The following is an 18,795-nucleotide window of genomic DNA, read 5'->3' on the forward strand; positions in this document are numbered from 1 at the left end:
ATGCGCGCCTTCGGCGCGCATATAAAGGCTCAGTCCGCACCTCACTGCCCTGCCCTACTCCCAGTCTGGCATGGACACTAATAGGAATAACGATAACGAGTTGCAGGGAGGATGAGGGCAGGGACACTAAGGGGGAGTTACAGGGAGGGTGAGGGCAGGGACACTCAGGTGTACTTACAGGGATGGTGAAGGCAGAGACACTGAGGTGAAGTTACAGGGAGAGTATCGTACATGCAGGCCAACTTGCACGATATCGTCAACTTTGCGTGTTCAGAGATGTGGCAGGATGACTTCACTGAAAGATATCTTTCAAGTAGTTGGTGGTACAGATCGTACCATGTGTATGCAGCTTAATGTAAGTTGCTCTTTAATACCTCTTTTTCACCAAAAACCCGTTTCCGACCTGGGTTTTCAGACATGGTTCCAACCCAGGTCAGACACCATTTACACAGCACCATCGATCTGGGTTATTCTCCGGTCAGCCCCATTCACACTGAACCTGGGTCTGCCCTGATAAACTTGTGAGCTCATAAAAAGTGTGATGTGACTGCTCCACAACCACCAATCAGCTAATTTCAGGCATGACCCAAGTCGGATAACCTGGGTTGCACTGTTTACACTGCACCATTACCCAGGTCCATCCTGGGTCAGACCCTGTTAGCTATCTGGGTTGGATTGCCGGGTCACTTGACCCGGGTTATTTTTCAGGGACTCTTTTACACTGAGCTGCGACCTGGGTAGACCCAGCAAAACCCCAGGTTTTTGCTCTGGTGTAAAAGGGGAATTAGATAAAATTTACACTGGGGGATAGATTTACTAAGCAGCGGCTTTGTAAATTGCAAATGTTAATAACATTAAATGCAAAACACACCGCTTTTGCATTTAATATTATTGCCATTTCAAATTTCAGAGGTCAAAACAAGCTTAGTAAATCTAGCCCTGAATCCTCTTGTACTGGCAAAATGGTTATCCAACAAACTGGAACCTCTCCAGTTTAAAAATAATCTCCCTCCAAACAAGAGGCAGCGATTCTGATATGGTTCGTGTCTTGTATGAAATATATCAACAAGCAACTCAACAACTCTTTCGAGAACCATGCAATTTGGACCCAATGGTTCGCTGTTTATTACCAGTTATTTATATAGCACACACATATTCCAGATCGCTTTTCAGAGAATATTTAATGTGTCCATTCACATGCTGTTTCATTACCTGGTACCCACTAACTAGCCAAGTTTACCCATCTCTCCTTCCCTCCACCGTTGCTTGCCCTCCTCCCTCTCCCTCCCACCCCTGACCTCACATTCCTTACTGCCTCTCCCCCAGCCCTCATTCAACTTTTTCCTACCACATCCTACAAAACCTCCTCCACCCCCATCATGTTATACACTAAAGTTACACTATTTTCTTTTTTTCTTGTACTCTAAAGGTTGAACTGTTTTTACTATTGCTGAACATATTTTTCTCATCACTTGTCTGTTCTTGTTACACGTTATCATGAAAATACGTTTCAAATAATTAAATAAATCGAAATGATTGAAAATATTGATAGCCTAAATAATATAAAAAATTTATTTTTTTAAAAACCAGCTTGTATTGCAGCGCTGTATGACCATCGGATAATGTAGTGATTGAGGGACGGCCATCAAACAAAGGTAACATCAATGGCATTGGATACAAGTTATTACAGCACTATATTACAGCGGAGCCCCGCCCCCCACACGCTACCAATAAGCCACGTGGTGCACCGTGACCAAGGTGCGCGTAGTTCCGGTCACATGACTGTTGATGTCATCATGTAGTTGCTGCCCCTTTGCCGCTGTCATTATACCGTTCCCCGCAGCGGCATCATGTCCGCGGTCCTAGTGCGGTGGTGTGTCACGGAGCTGGAGAGCAGCTTTGGGCTGAATGTCAGTGAAGACGTAGTAAAGTGAGTCGCTCTTACTAGCAGTCACTACACTATTGGATGACGTCAGGGTACATGTACTGAAGGGGATCTAATCACAACCGACACAATTGGCAGGGAGACGGTCATCGCTAGGAGATGGGCGGCTGATACATGACATGTGTCACTGTGTTTGTAGCATGATGTGTCTAATAGGATTGTAGTCTGCCTGCCTGGGGTGCACCTGTAGCTGTGCTGTCAGAGGATGTTGCCCACAATGGTTTTATAGTTTGCATACAGAGCACTTTCATTTTCCATTTGTGTTTAAGCCTTGGGTTTTCTTGTGTCCAGTGCTGACGTGAAGTTATGAATGGGTTTGCATTGTACAGTATTATGAGTTAGTTAAGCGTTTTTGGCTTCAGATGAACTAAGAAATATATTTTTTGTTGCAACAACAAATGCTGTTCTCTCCAGATTTGCAGTGTACGGTAAATGGTGTTTTAGAGGTAATGTGGTTCTGCCATGGGCCAGTATCTATTTTTCCTATGCTCATAACTGAACGTTCTTTGGATCATATGAGGGTAGGAATGCACCTAACAAATTGTGTTATTAGAGAAGGTGTGGTTTCAGAACCAGTTTGAAGTGGATATGATAGAAGACCACTTTATATATTACTAGCTGTCGTACCCGGCGTTGCCCGGGCAAGTCCATGACCAAACATCATTAGAATGAAATTAATATGGGAATATGTATGCTGACATCAGAGTGAGTGACGTTTAAAGTAATTATTATGAAGAACAAACAATAGTAGTGAAGTTCATCGCAGGACAGTTTTGTCGACAACATTTAATGTTTTTCATTCTGGCGCTAATATATACAGATTGCCACTGCTTGAAACTAGTGAGCAAGCAACATAAAGCTGTCTATGAGACAAGCCAGATGTCTCCAAGTGTATATCTGCTTCATTCATAGTTTGGCCCTGTGATTTGTTGAATGACATGACAAACGCTTACTTCAGGGGGGATTGGAGACTTAAATTGAAATGGTAGATCTGTAGGTATTATGGGAATCCTGTGTATGAGCAAATTTTCTCCCTTTGGTGATCCTGTGAAAATGATATCTCCGATATTTTTTCGAGGCTCGTAATACGTAATCTCGTACCGTTACATCGTTTGCACTCCTCCTCCATCCTTCCGATTGTTGTTAGAGGTTGAGCACTGTATTCATTGAAAGGATCATAGTGAAATGCCGCCTCTAGCATAGAAGCCCACGTTGCTGTGCGCTGCTATTTTACTTAATTCAAATCTCCTTTTGTGTGTGCAGTGTGATAGCCTTGAGAAAACATTAAAGCGAAATGTGCTCTGGCATTCACTGCTGCACTGCTAATCTATGTATATACTGTGATATCAAGTGTGTGTGTGTGTGTGTGTGTGTGTGTGTGTGTGTGTAGGGAAAGCTCTCTAAATGATAGAATGCCGCTGAGTAACCACTATACAGAAATGTGCAATTGACGTATAACATGACAGTGGCTGCATGTGTGAATATTTGCACAAGATCGATGTCTGTATTATGCTGGGTACCACTAGACGATATGTCTGATCCCGCGAATCGGAGCAACATATTGGGTACATCGTCTAGTGTGTGTCCATAATATGTGCGCTCCCGCAGATTGTTAGCGACATCACCCGGCGGCCCTACTGCAAAATGCAGCATGACATGTCCCTCCCCCCTGTCTGACTGTGTGTGCACTTGCCACATGCCAGGTCCCTTGTCTGGCGATGTTGCGCTGGGTACACTTCGTCTAATGTGTTCCCAGCTTTTATTTAGAAATAACACTTTAATGTGAAGATACAATTGTGAGATGTTATAACATGTAAAATATGTATGGTAGCGGCAGAAACTTTGAGACACAAGCCAATACTGTTAAGCTGGCCATACACCTGCACGATTTCGGGCCGATTGCCTGATTTTCGACGAGTCATATGATGGATCTTGTGAAAATCGTGTTTTTTTTTTTTTTTGTTTTAAGTAAGACATGATCCGATGCGCGCTCCCGCAGCTCCTATAATTGGATCTTATGATCAGATGTGCAGCACATATGCTCCATCCTATCGTGTGCAGATCGTGCCGTTTTTTTGTTCATGCAATCCATCGTGCGGCAATTCAAGTCATTTCAATGTTTCCCTAATGAGCGCGTGAGGCTCAGGATCGATCATACGACAGATCCTGTGCTAAGAAAAACAACAAATATGCTGCCGGGGCTGCCAGGGAGCTCCGGGGAGTCGGATGGTGAATCGGAGCATATGCTGGTCGTGCAGGTGTATGGGCTAGCTTTAGGCAGTTAGATGTTGCCTAAATACTGTGCTTCACCATAGAGGCATTGTGCCTGACCATTACAGTGCTGGGTGAGCGTCTCAATAATCTAAACTTTATATTGGGACAACTGTGCATAGCTCAAATATGTTGTCATAGAGCTTATTTTTATTGTAACCTATAGGCTTGGCACTGTGTAATCTTGCAGATACTCTATGCAAGCTAAAGGTCTTTACAAATCCTGTGTAGGATTACAAAAATGGCATTCATAATTGAGAACACAAGTACTGTGCCCCATTACTGTAATACTGTGCAATATTGCAAATATATAATGTAAAACTAATAGCACATGTATTGATGGGTCTCAAGACTGCAGTACCCTACTGATGTCAGACTGAGAGCACTATAATATAACCTAGAAGTTTAGAACTGTGCAATCTTGCAGATAACCTATGCAAGATGAAGATACAATAAATATCATATAGGAAGCAAAGCTTTTCAGAGTTTAGCCCTGGTAGTTTACACCATCTTCAGATGTTGTAAACTGGTTTGAGCCTATGGAGACTCCAGGGGCAGGAGAGAGATAATAATTGCTTATTAGTACATAGACCCGTAAATCTTTTATATATTGGTAATAAATTCCCTTTATAATCCATCATAATTCTCACACATGAATTAAATTGGATTAAATACAGTTTAGAACCATCTAGATCTTACAATAACTTGCAACTTTGTTTTCCAGCCTGCAACCTGACAGCATTGCATGAAAGAGATACATTATTTTCCAAATATAAGTGTCAAACTGGCTGAATCAGCACAGAAAATTCTGCCCTGCACAGACTGACACTGCACACACACAAAAGGAGATTTTAATCAAGTTAAATAGCAGTGCACAGCAATTTTATTCATTTAATTTCTTTCTCATTCTTCTCTATCATTTTAATATTTTGTTTGTATTGTGTATTTTATCATTACCTGACACCTCTACATAATTTTAATGTATAGCTAATAAAGTTGTCATTTTATATTCTGAAAGGGATGAGTGCACCATAATGAAACTGACATATTTCTTTGTTTTTGTACTATATACTGGAAAGTGCACGGCACCCTCTGCTGGGGAAAGACAGTAATGCTATACATATTTTTAATTGTTTTTGTGCTTTGCAGTGGGAGTTATGGCAAACCATATAGGGCCATATTCAATTTGGAGCGAAAAGGCCGTTGCTGTATTCAAGGTCGAAAAAGTATTGCGCTCGTCCCATCGATTTCCCCGTAATCAATTTCAAATCGGCGAAACCGGGACCCGAAAAAAAGGAAATCTGCGAAAAGTTCTTTCATTTTTGGGCACATCAGCCTGACACCCCCCCAAAAGATGTTCTGACATGGGGGTTCACTATGGGTACCTCCGAATAGCCCTGCTGAAGTATTTGGGGTCTTTAAATGGTCTCAATAGGTGTTTGTTTTGCATTTTTTTAGAAAGTGGTGAATAGCATTTTGCAACTTTTTTTTGCTAAAAATAAGTAGTCCCATCAAATTTGGGGTACGTGAAAATGGGTGCAAGCATATTTGGAAGTGACTAATGTGAACTTTTAAAAATCGTGAAAAATCCACCTGCTGCAAGCACCTGCAATCAAAAAAACACCTGGGGCATACACCTTTGGGACCCCCCCTAGTCTATTTCGCTAGTTTAAAAATTTGTCCCCCCAACTTTTTTTTTCGCCCCAAAATGAAAGTACCTTTTTTGGGGTGTCCTGTGGTACTTTTTAAAAAATTTTTTTGACATAGATTACTTTTGGGGGACTGTCCAAGAGGTGCAGGTTGGTTTTTGGAATTTTGCATCACAAAACCTATACTTTTTTTGCCACCTATTCATTAGTGATACTTTTTCGCAGGGTCTGATGCATTGGCTTTTCGCTGCGGTGAAAAGTTTGGAAAATTGAATACGGTGAGAAGTCAAACCTGCGAAAATTTCGCATCCTTATTGAATATGGCCCATAGCCTATATTCTAATCCAGCTTCAAAACTATTCTTATGCCAACTTTCAAGTTAATTGTTGGAAAAGTTTGGTCATGATTAAGCAACAAACATACAACATTTAATTTATAGATATTAGCAGGGATGGTAATTGAAAGTACTGCTCTCCACAAATATTTCCAAAACACAGTATTTATTTAAGCATAATGGAAGCAGCAATGCTGTGGGCAGTATGTGTAGTTCTTTATCAAGCAAGCTACATACTGCCTGAAACATTGCTGCTGTTACTACCGTATCACAGTATGTTTAAATAAATACTTTTTGTGTTTGAAATACTCGTGAAGTGCTGTGCCCTCAATTACTTATATGTACGCTTACCTCTGATACCCAACCTACTGCAATGTATATCTGAAGTGTCCAACCTCCTAACTGAGAAATATACTATACACCCATCAGCTATAACATGAAAACTACCTGCCTAAATTTGTGTCTGTCCCCCTCATGCCTCCAAAACTTCAAGAACTGACTTTCCGTCATATATAACCCACTACGTGACAGGTGCCATTGTACGGGATAATCAATGTTATTCACTTCACCTGTCAGTGGTTTTAATGTTATGGCTTATATCTATCTATCTAGGAATCTACTTCAGTGAAATGGATTGCAGTTTTTATTAATTTGCTTTTGAAACCATTCTATTGTAACCCACAGGTACATTCTGTCAATTGACACCGAGGAAGAAATTGAAGAGTACATTGGCGACCTTGTTCAAAGCTCTGAAGAAAAGAAGCAAGATTTCATAAATGAGCTAAAGATAAGATGGCACAAGCTTAGGCAGCCTTATAGCTCTTCAGTAGCACAGAACATTAAGAAAGATGGTCAGTGCATAAAGTTACACTACTCCAAGGCTATGCTAAATGGTCGCTTGTTGCGTTCTGAAAGTGTATACAGTTTCTACTGTATGACTGTGTTTATCCCAGCAACAATTGTATATTTTTAACCCAACAGTTAAAAATGACCAGTGAGTTACCAACAATTTCACATGCTAATATCTAGGCATGTTGGTTAATGTCTGAGGCAGAGACAAGAGTGCCAGGGAGATGTATTGAGGAAAAGAAGGGCTATCTCATTGGTATCCAAATGGAAGATCAAATTATATAGTCAGTCAATAGCTCGATCGTTAAAAGGTTTACACACGAATGGTCGACACATTGCTTTTTATGGATTTTTTTTACATTGGTGTTCCCGGTAGGCTGTTTTAGCGGGGAGCCACTCCCTGCCTGACTTTGACTTTGAAAGGGAGAAATGTGCCCTGCCCTTTTAGCGGTGCCTGCTAAAACAGCCTGCCCTGAGCTTTCCCTCACCCGCAGGCCACAGTGTCCCATGGGTGGGAAAAGTTGCGGTGCACAATCACCACCGGGTGAATAGACGCCATGCGCACAGCATATATTCACCGTGAGTGGAGAGCTTGGGTGAAGCCCAGCACCACCGTAAGTGCAGGATACGCCCTCAAGTTTGACAAATTGTGGGCGTGTCACAAGTACCCTCCACCATTGGCCACGCCCATTTTCAGGAGCGCTCACGTCTTTTGGCACGCAGCAGATGCCCTGCCCTACCAGCTTTCTAGCAGGAACACTATTCCATTTTTAGGGTTAGACACTTGGCTGAGGGTTACAGTTAAGCTGCAGAAGGGAGAGGGTTAGGTTTAGGCACAGGTACCAAGGGGGAAGGTTTAGGGTTGGACAATAGGATGAGTGTTAGTGTGAGGATTAGGGTTAAAATAAAACCATGTGTTTGACCTATTGCCCATTTGGTGTTGACCTATTGACTGCTTATCTATACACTGTCAATCTTTTATACCACACCCATCTCATTGTAGATGTGTAATAATCCTCTGACCAGAAGGGCTCTTACATTGTTACCCCAGTGTCTCTCCACTAGCTCTGCATAACCTGCAATTCCATTGACACACCCTCTGTGAACTTATCTGAGGACACATTATTGCATTCCAGTTTTATTTTTGTTGTCTTTAACATTGTATGTAATTGATAATTTTTATGTTAAGTGGTTATTTGAACAGTGTTGTACGGATGTGCCGCATGAACACTTAAAAAAAAAAAAAAAAAGGGTAAATCTTTAGAATAAACATAAATCAAAACATAACTTTGTAAAGGTGGGAACACACTTGAAAGATAAATCAGCAGATGATGGTTGTTCATACTCACTGAACAACCATCATCTGTCTGCAGGTCCCGCTGGACGAGGACCTCTGCAGCACGGGTACGGGCGGTCGGCTGACTGCCTGTACGCACAACATGATGAGCAGATATATCTGCCATTGGCTGTGCTGCACAGCCGATGTGATATGTCTGAACAATGTTGTATATCATCTGTACACACTCGCCGACGTGCACACAATATATCGACCATTATTTCGGCCAGTGTGTCCCCAGCATATGATTTTATATTGCTAAAATAGCAAGAATATTAACATTTCATTCAGAATAAAAATGTATTCACGTGTGCGTGCGTGCGTGTGTGCGTGAATATCACATAAATAAGAAGATTGATCCATTTACTCACTGTTTAATTATTGCTGACGATCATCAATCTGTCATCCATTAGCTGGTGTGTTAATCTTTCTCATGTTGGTGGTGGTAACTCTGTTGTACCTGTTTCCTTCTTGTATAAAGGTGCAGCTTCATCCATGCAGGGAGCATTTTCTGCAGACCAGTCGAAAAGAGGTAGGCGTAAAGGAAGGAACAAGCTAGATCCTATCCCAACTTATGCTGTGGCTGATACTGCTACTGAAGAGGTGAAGACCCCTATGGATTTGGCTAAGGTCAGTGCACTTAAAATATAAAAAAGGTATAAAAAATTTGTTAAACCTTTTTTGGCTTGCACTGAAAATCTTTATCATTGATAAATCCAAATTGAATGTACTGTCCGCTAAAACATGTCACCCACCTTTTTTTGTTTCATTTTTGGGGCGAGCAGCTGGGGCATTACATGTTACATACACACATTCAAGCCATTCACCTTGCTGAGGAACTGACACAAATATTTCTGCACACGATTTGCACTATGACAGTATTGTGATGGCTCTTTTCAGCTTCAGTAATGGTGTAGCAGACACAGTGCTAACACTTTCTCAGTGCTAATATTGCCTGTTGCTATCCGGCATGCAACTGGCCATCTTTTCTCTCTGTCGCAGCAGAGGAGCTGGTGTTGGACCACGTAGAGCAGATGTTATTTTTACAAAATTGTGCATTGGGAAGGGGCCATGGGGTAGGACAAGTGTGAAATACAAGATGGAAGTACAAAGATATACAGTAGGTCATGTGATAAGAATTGTGGGGAGCAGATTGAAAGACATCACATTAGAAGTATCTGGGATTGTATTGGTGGTGTTGGCACAGGAAGTATAAAGTGCTTAGTGCTGCAGTTTGTTACTGGATGGAAATGGAGTAGTCTGAAATAATAACTACACAGATATGTATACAGTATATCTTTATATTTTTCTGTGCTTGGTATGTGTGTGTGTATATAAGACATTGGGTTGCTGGATTTGCATGTATAACATTCTGGTTGATGCATGTATAAAGTTGTAGGGTTGGTGCCATTCACCCATATAACAACAATTTATGTATGTACATTCTCCTCCCATCCGATATGATATTCTGGCATTGTTTTTTAATTTTTTATTTATAAAAGGAAACCATAGCAATGGATGACATCATAGAAACAAATAACATCATTTTGTTTTCTGTAATTTTGAGAAAAGAAAAAAGTGAATAAAGAAAAGGAGGGAAGGGGGGGGCGGGGCACAGGTACATAGCTGGCCTATATCAGTAGGCAAAAAAGAAAATACAAAGATAAAAAATACAGTAGATTCAATATTCCCCCCCCCCCCCCCCCAAAAAAAAATAGGATCTTCATGGTCCAGAGGTGGGAGAGAGGTGACGGCCTTCTCTATGAAACCAAGGAGCCCATATAAGATCAAATTTATGAGGTGTATCATGCAGATAGTGAGTAATACTTTCAATGCTTGCAATAAATCAGACATACTTTCTCGGCCTGAAGTGTAGGAGGAGCAGAGGTTTTCCAATTACGGGCGATTAGAGATTTAGCCGCAGCCCAAATATGGGAAAACAATTTGTTGGATTACGAACTCACATCTGGGAAAGGAAGCGAGAGAAGGAAAGACCATGGGTCCAGGGTAAATCGCTGCTCAGAGCATTAATAATACAAAAAACCGGAGTCCAAAACGGGGTAATATGAGGGCAGGTCCACCAGATGTGGAAAAGAGTGCCTCTTTGACCACAGTTCCTCCAACTACTTGGATTGGAGGTAGGGAACATTTTGGAGAGTCTGTCCAATGTGTAATATCACCTATAATAAAGTTTGTATGCAGTTTCTTTAATTTGCGTGGAGATGGAGCTCGCGGCAATCCTCCTCCCAACAGAACTCATCTGGGTGTGGTCCCAAATCCCTTTCCCATTCTCGTTCATGACTGCTCTGAGACTCACAAATCGTATCAATCAATATATTATAAGTAGTAGAAATCAAACCTTTACAGAGAGGGGAACTATGGCAAAGTCTTTCAAAAGGGGTAGGGGAGTGTAAAGCAGCTGTCTGAGGGAGGGACAAAAGGAAATGACGGATCTGAAAAAATTTAAGTAAGAGGAGATGGAAGGAGGGGAATTTTTGCTGGATATCAGCCATGGAGGCCCAAGTATTACAAATTTTAAGGTTGTGTATCGGTCTAATCCCCGCTTGCACCCAAAGCTTAAAGTGGTGAGAGGAAATCCCAGGCGAGAAATCTGGATTATTCCACAACTGGACCAGGGAAGGGGATGAAGATGGGGGATTCGGCATGACTCCCAGATAGACAGAGGGATAGGAAGGAATTAAGTGAGGGAGGCCTGCTGAAACTAGATAAACCCCATAGAAGCCAAAAAGTGGACCCCGGTATAGCATGTCTCCAAGTCTACCCAAGCCAGGGTATCACGTGGGGCAAAGGTAGCTGTCACTTGGCTCAAATGACTTGCCAAATAATAGAACTTAGTGTCAGGGAATCCCTTACCACCTCTGAGTCTGGGTTGTTTTAGAACATTCAGAGAGATTCTAGGGGTCTTGCTGTTCCAAACAAATTTCAGAAAAGAGGATCACAGATCTTTAAAGACCACCTCTGGAACCTTAACAGGGAGAGTTTGGAACAGCTAAAGGAGTTTGGGAATCAAATTCATTTTAATAGCAATGATCTTTCCCAGCCACAAAACGATATACCCCCTCCAGACAGCAAGGTCTTGCTTTATGCTGGAAAGAAGCCGGGGAGGTTCTCTTGGTACAGGTCTTTTATAGTGGGAAGTGATAAATACCCCTAAATATTGTATTCTACGGTCTTGCCATTTAAAGGAATAGGATGACTGTAAACTTGTCTTCAATTGAGATGGGAAATGCAATAACATAGTGTCAGACTTGGAAACATTATTTTTTAGCCTGAGATGGTACTATATTCGGCCATCAGTTGATGATGGGATGGTAAAGAGGACTGGGGTTGGGTAAGGGAAAGAAGAACATCATCTGCAAACAGACATTTTAAATTCATGGGAACCCACCTCCACACCACATAAAGAAGTAGAATGCCTAATCAAGGAAGCCAGGGGTTCAGTTATCAAAGCGAAGACCAGGGGAGACAGTGGGCAGCCCTGTCTAGCTTCGTTAAACAGGAGGAAGCACTCAGAGATGGAGCAATTAGTGAGTACTCTTGCTGTGGGAGAAGAGCAAAGAGCGGAAATACCTGTAAGGAATTCCTCAGAGATACCATGTTCTCAGGGCATTAAACATAAAAGACCAAGAGATTCGGTCAAATGCCTTTTCAGCATTCAAGGATAAAATAATCGCTGGAGACCGTCTATGGTATATAATTTGGATAAGGTCAGTCGTCGCCCTAGTGTTGTCTCTGGCCTGCCGCCCTGGTATAAACCCTACTTGGTCATAATGCACAAGGGCAGGAAGAACCCCGTTGAGGTGGTCAGCCAGAATCTTTGCATAAAGTTTAAGATCAGTGTTGAGCAAAGATATAGGTCTGTAGCTGGCACAGTCACTAAGGGTCCCTCCCATCCTTATGAATCACTACAATCCTAGCCTCCAGCATAGTTTTAGGAAAAGGTGTGCCATGTAACACTGCAATAAACAAGGTGTGGAGGTGGGGGACCAGAAGGGAGGAAAATTTCTTATAGGTTGTGGAAAAACCATCTGGAGCTTTAGAAGATTTCTGGGCCTTAATAACTGCCTCTGTTTTTTCATAGGAAATATCTAGATTCAACTTTTCGGCCGCCTGGGGTGAGAGTGTAGGGAGATGGGCACGGGTAAGGAAATCGTTAATGGCATCCTCTGACTGGCCAGGACCTACACATTGGCTGTCCAGATGATACAATTTGGAGTAAAATAATTGGAACTCTTTACTAATGAGGTCAGGACTATAGGAAAGAATACCCGAGGTCATTTTAAGAGCTAGAATAATATTCTTTGATATAGAAGCCCTCAGCCTAGAGGCCTAGAGCCTGTCCGCCTTGTCACCTTTCTCATAAAATGTCTGCTTCAATCATTTTAAAGGCCAAGCAGTGCGTTCAGAGAGAGAGGTCCAGATCTTATCTGGCCTTAAGTTCTTCTAGGATGGTTGTAGTGGGAGAGAGCTTATGTTGCCGTTCCAGAGTCTGGAGTCTAACGGGCATATTCAATTAGACACGAAAAGTCCCGTACTTTTCACATGCCGGACTTTTCGCCGACATCACTGGTTTTCCATGCGAAAAACTATTGCGCGCGTCCCCGCTTATCCCCGAATTCAATCGAAATTGGCGAAAACGGCACCCGGCGAAATGCAAACAGGCAAAGTGCTGTCAGATTTGGGAAAATCAGCCTGACACCCCCCAAAAGATGCACTGACATTGGGGATCACTATAGAGTACTTAAATGATCTCAATAGGTGCTAATTAGCGTCTTTGCAGAAGTGGTGAAGAATAGCATTTAGAAGGGTTTTGTTTTTTGTGAAAATAACTAGCCCCGGGGCGTGGCCACGGCGGATCTGGTGTAGGCAGCTGGTCCTGTAGGCTCCCCAGTGCTGTATCCTGCATATCTATCCTGAGCACAGCTACCCGGATAAAATTGCTCGCCATCGAGTACTTGCCCTCCCGGGATGCTGCGGTGCTGGTCCTGAGCTCCGAGGCCGAGTACGGCGCCCGGCGGGGTCGCCGAGAGTTTGGGCCCTGCCGCCGCCATTGCTGGACTGTAGAGCCTCGGCTGTTGTTTGGCGCTTCCGCTGAGGCGCGGCTGTGCTGGCCGGGAGTGGCCTCCACATCCGGACTGACCCTTCTCGTGGTCGGGCAGTCGAGAAGACTCCGGTGAGTGCGGCTCTCTGTCCCCTGTACCTCGTGCTGGCCTGATGCTTGACTGGGCCTCCCAGCCACGTGACGCCGCCGGAGCTTGTGCTGGGCGTCATTGCTGTTATCTGCTCCTGATTATATCAGAGGAGGCATTCGGAGTGTGGTGCCCTGCGTGATCTATACTCCCTGCAACTTTTGTGAGTCAGTATCATCACCTAATATATTATACTAATTAAACCTAGCTGGATATTTCTGTGACTGAGCTCTCTTGGATCTTTCTTTCAGCCTAGTCTTTATAGCATTCCTATTACAAATACCATTCTTTCAAGATATTGTTTATTGTGCAGTGGACTGCTACTGAGGGACCTGCTATTACATTATTGTCTGGCGTTATAATGGGAAAGTCCGGACATGGTGCGGTGGCTGCGGCTAAACTAGAGCACTTTGTCCGCTCATCAACGCCACCTTTGCCTCCGAGCGTTGCCCCCCTAGGGACATCCGGACAACCAACTGTCACACCTAACACTGGAGTGGGTTCCACTACATCTTCGGAGGCGACCCTACAACAGGTGCTGGAGGCAGTCACCTCCTGCGAAGCTAGACTAGCTGACAAAATCGAAAGTGTTCAGTCTGATCTGTCTCTACTACGACATGATGTACAACGGGTGTGGGAACGTATTTCTAATCTAGAGGATTCGCACACCCCATTATAATCACAAGTTGCTTCTCTGACTACACAAATGGCTACTCTGCAGAACAAAATATCTGATATTGAAGGCAGACTCCGTCGTAATAATGTGAGAATTGTGGGGCTTCCCGAGAGAGGAGGGTTCCGCCCCTGAAGCTTTCCTTGAAAAGTGGCTCATCGATTTCTATGGCAGAGATTCTTTTTCAGCCCAATTTGCAGTGGAGCGGGCACACCGTGTCCCTCCTAGACCCTTGCCTCCCGGTGCTCCTCCACGCACATTTATTGCTAGACTCCTACATTACCAAGATCGAGACACTATTCTCAAGTTAGCACGTATTAAAGGTCCATTGGAACGGAATGGAGTTAAAACTTCTGTCTTTCCAGACTTTGTGGTGGAGTTACAAAAGGACAGAGCAACATTTCTCCCTATTAAACGTCGCTTCCGTGACCTTAATCTATCATATGCAATGCTTTTCCCCTCTAAGCTACGGGTGGTGGCAGATGGGGAGACCAAGTTCTTTGCTTCCCCAAAAGAGGCGGCGGCTTGGCTGGATCGTAGATCACCTGGTCTTCGGCAATTGGAACCAGAGTGATTATGAATAATATATAATTTTGTGAATATATATCTATATTGCTGTTGGAATCGATGTTCTTAGATATAATATGTTACTTCATCGATTGCAATATATACACTAAGTAGGTACTGGATATAAATAATAGTTTACGGAGGATAGTATTCACTATATAATACTTTTGCTATAAAATCACTCTACAATATGTCAGTTCATATAAGTATAAGTGAATATGGTACTGTTGCTTTAATATTATTTCTATACTGGGGAGCCCATCATGTTCTTTGGTGGTCATTAGAATCCATTGCTCCTAATACTCTCAGCTTGTTTTTGGCTATCAGAGTAATTGTTTGGCTGGGTGGGTTGTGCTACTATTAGTTTGTAGGGAGGGAGAGTTTAATGTTTAGGGATCTAAGTATGCCTTGGTTGGGTTGGTGTACAGGGTGGGGGGGATTTGAGAGAGATTTATTTCCTCTTTTTTTATTTTTATTTGATATTATTTTTATATTTGGTAAAGTGATGTACTGTATTGCGTATTGAATATATATATCCGCTCTGTCAGTCTGCATAATGTTTCTAGTAGATTGCTGGGGGATATCCTGAAACTCTTTTTACTTCCCTATATATGACTAAAATATTGACTTGGAATGTGAGGGGCATTAATGATAGGATAAAACGTTCCTTAGTACTTAGACAGCTGCGACACTATGGATCAGAGATTACCTGTCTTACAGAAACGCACCTGGTGGGTGGGAAACTTTTATCACTTAAGAGACCGTGGGTGGGTTGGGCGTTTCATTCCCCATTTACCTCCTCTTCAAGGGGAGTGTCTATTCTTATAAGTAAAACCGTCCCATTTGTCTGCAATACCGTTAAAATTGACCCTGGAGGGCGATATGTTTTCTTAGATTGTAGCATTTATTCATTTAATATATTTATTTTAGCAGTATATATTCCTCCACCCTTCTCGTATGAGGTTTTGAAGCGTGCAGCTGAATTTGTAGCTTCCTCTCCTGATACCCCAATTATGTGTCTTGGGGACTTCAGCAATGTACTAAATCCTGCTATGGATAGGTGGCGTGAATCCTCTGCCTGTCACGTCCCATCAGGTAGAGGGCTGGCGAATTTTGTGACTGATATTGGCTGGATTGACCCCTGGCGGGAAAAACATCCAAATACACACCAATATTCTTGTTTTTCCCATTCCCATCATTCTTTTTCCAGAATAGACTAGGCCCTGGTCTCCAGAAACCTATTGCCCTGCATCTCTGGTATAGAGTACAAGGCTAGGGGCATATCTGACCATTCCCCGCTAATCTTGCAGTTAGATATTAAAATAGATAAGGGTCAGCATTTTTGGAAGCTACATCCCTCCTGGTTATTGCAAATGGGGGCGGGGTCTGAACTGGAGGCGGCATGGCAGGGCTACTTTGCTGATAACATGGGTTCTGCTCCTATTGATATGATATGGAATGCATTCAAGGCCTTTATGCGAGGATCACTGATAAAGAGGATGGCAGAGCTGAAACTATTCTATAGGAAAAGGGAATTTGAATTGGAAACCGGATGCCGAGCTTTAGAGTTGTCATATCTGGTGGATAATCTAGAATCCTCCAGGGTATCATGGTTACATGCTCAAAAAGAATGGACTACTCATTTACAGGACCGAACTAGCCGTCGATTATTATTTACTTCACATTCCAGATATTTTCAAAGTGACAGGTCAGGAAGCTATCTAGTGTACTTGGTTAACTCAGACAGACCTAATAACACTATTGCTAAATTGAGATCAGCTGATGGCTTGGTAGTTGATACAACCCCTGAAATAGCGGATGTGTTCCTGAAATTTTTTAAGAATGTCTACTCATCTGATTTAGAATGTAGCCAGGCAGAACTGCGGAATTATGTAAATAATGCCAAGCTTCCTATCCTTACTACTGAGGCCAGCGACATATTGGAGTCCCCTATCACTACTGAAGAGATTAACACAGCTATTAAATCATTTCCGAGTGGCAAAGCTCCCGGAATTGATGGTATTCCCCTTGAAGTTTATAGAAAACATGTTATTTTTTGCTCCCATATTATTGGACATATTTAATGCTTTGTTTGAGGAAGGGATCTTCCCTGCCTCCATGTCTGAGGCGGTGATAGTGGTACTTCCGAAGCCTGGAAAAGATCCCCTATTTCCAGAGTCATATAGACCGATATCCCTGATATCCACTGACGCTAAAATTCTAGCCAAACTCCTGTCTATGCGACTTAATAGAGTTATTGCTACTATAGTTCATCCAGACCAGACAGGATTTATGCCCGGGAAATCAACTTCTGAGAATCTGAGGAGGTTATTTACACATCTACAGATCTCCCATGGTGATGAATCATCTTCAGTTGTAGTGTCATTAGAGGCTAAAGCCTTCGATTCCATAGAATGGCAGTTCTTATGGGAAGTTATGCAAAGCATTCGGGATAGGTCCACGCTTCATTAAATGGGTCCAGTTGCTATATATGGTCCCTAGTGCACGGATCTCAATAAATGGTTATGTTTCACCCTCCTTCCATTTATCTAGGGGAACGAGACAGGGTTGCCCCTTGTCTCCAGCCCTATTTGCTTTGGCAATGGAACCGCTGGCATGTGTACTGCGATCCCATCCTGATGTAGTGGGTCTTCGGGTTGACAATGGAAATTACACTGTGGCCTTATACACAGATTACCTTTTATTGTTTTTGGCTGACTATGCTCTCTCCATGCCGGCGGTGCTCCAGGTTATTACAGCCTTCGGTGTATATACTCTGGACTAAAGATTAATTTTGGGAAATCCCACATACTTCCACTTAGGGGGTCCCCTCCCGCACCTCCCAGTATACCTCTTCCCCTTCAGTGGGTAGACCGCTTTAAATATTTGGGAATCTGGGTTACTAATTCTCTGCAGGATTATATCTCTCTGAATATCCAACCATTATTGGAATATCTCCGAATGAAATCTCGCATCTGGGTTAAACTTCCTTTGACACTGACTGGTAGAATTAATTTGGTAAAAATGATCATGCAGCCTAAATTCCTATATGTATTCCAACAATCTCCTTTTTATATACCACTATCCATATTTAGGAAACTAAACAGTTAGATCTCATCTCTGGTCTGGATGAACAAGCGTCCCAGGATTCAATTGAATACTCTTAACTAGATCCCGGAATTTGCGTGGACTCGCTCTCCCTCATTTTAGATTATATTATCTTGCGTCTCAATTGGCGCATTTGAGAATATGGCTGCAGGGTGGCCCGGTGGGTGACTTGATATCTGTAATGGTCTCCCAGGCATCGCCGGGACACTCCCCTTTACAGGCATTACTTGCAGAGGGATACTCTAAAAATGATCTTCCTGTTTTTTATCAAGCTATTTACATCTGGAGGCTAATTCCAAAAATGGTCAAGTATGAAGGTGTAGACCCAGACACTTCACTGTGGAACTCAAAAACATTAGATGAGTTGTCTTATTTACAAACAGATAGAGTATGGGGTTCTAAAGGGTTGTTCTCTTTGGGACAATTGTATGATAATGGTATTCTTAAATCCTTTACTCAGTTAAGGGATGAATTTTGTCTACCTAGCTCCTATTTTTACCGATATCTTCAATTGCAAAATTTATTAGACTCTCCTATTAAAAAGTTATTGTTGTCTACGGGGTCCCGTAAAATTATATCTAGTATATACTCTTATCTTATGTCCGCTCATCATTGTTCGGACCTTCCTGGTCTTCGGGAATGTTGGATGTCTGATGTGGGTCCTATGAGTGATGAGTCCTGGAGCCTTGCCATGGGGTCTCCGAGATGCTCTACTGCATCAATTAGATTTCAACAGATACAGCTATTCATTCTGCATAGGACTTATCTCACACCCGTTAGGCTTATGAAGTTTGCTGGAAGGATAAACGATATCTGTCCTAAGTGTGCTTTACTCAGTGGTACTTTCTGGCAT

General features: G+C 42.6%; 1 protein-coding gene across 2 annotated transcripts in view; it reads left to right on the top strand.

The window, feature by feature from the left end:
* Positions 1-1,759: 1,759 nt before the first annotated feature.
* The window catches only part of TRIP4 (thyroid hormone receptor interactor 4), an 89,786-nt gene continuing 72,750 nt past the window's right edge, over positions 1,760-18,795 (top strand). The window contains exons 1-3 of one of the 2 annotated variants that reach the window (XM_088446053.1): positions 1,760-1,930; positions 6,884-7,050; positions 8,866-9,014. In XM_088446053.1, coding sequence (XP_088302179.1) covers positions 1,851-1,930; positions 6,884-7,050; positions 8,866-9,014 — 396 coding nt within the window. In that variant the 5' untranslated portion in view covers positions 1,760-1,850. Of the gene's footprint in view, positions 1,931-2,546; positions 2,651-6,883; positions 7,051-8,865; positions 9,015-18,795 lie in introns of those variants that run through there. The other variant, XM_088446062.1, reaches the window with a different exon arrangement.

The sequence above is a fragment of the Taudactylus pleione genome, unplaced genomic scaffold (genome assembly GCF_031769625.1).
Source record: "Taudactylus pleione unplaced genomic scaffold, aTauple2 ptg000019l, whole genome shotgun sequence".
NCBI classification, from domain to species: domain Eukaryota; kingdom Metazoa; phylum Chordata; class Amphibia; order Anura; family Myobatrachidae; genus Taudactylus; species Taudactylus pleione.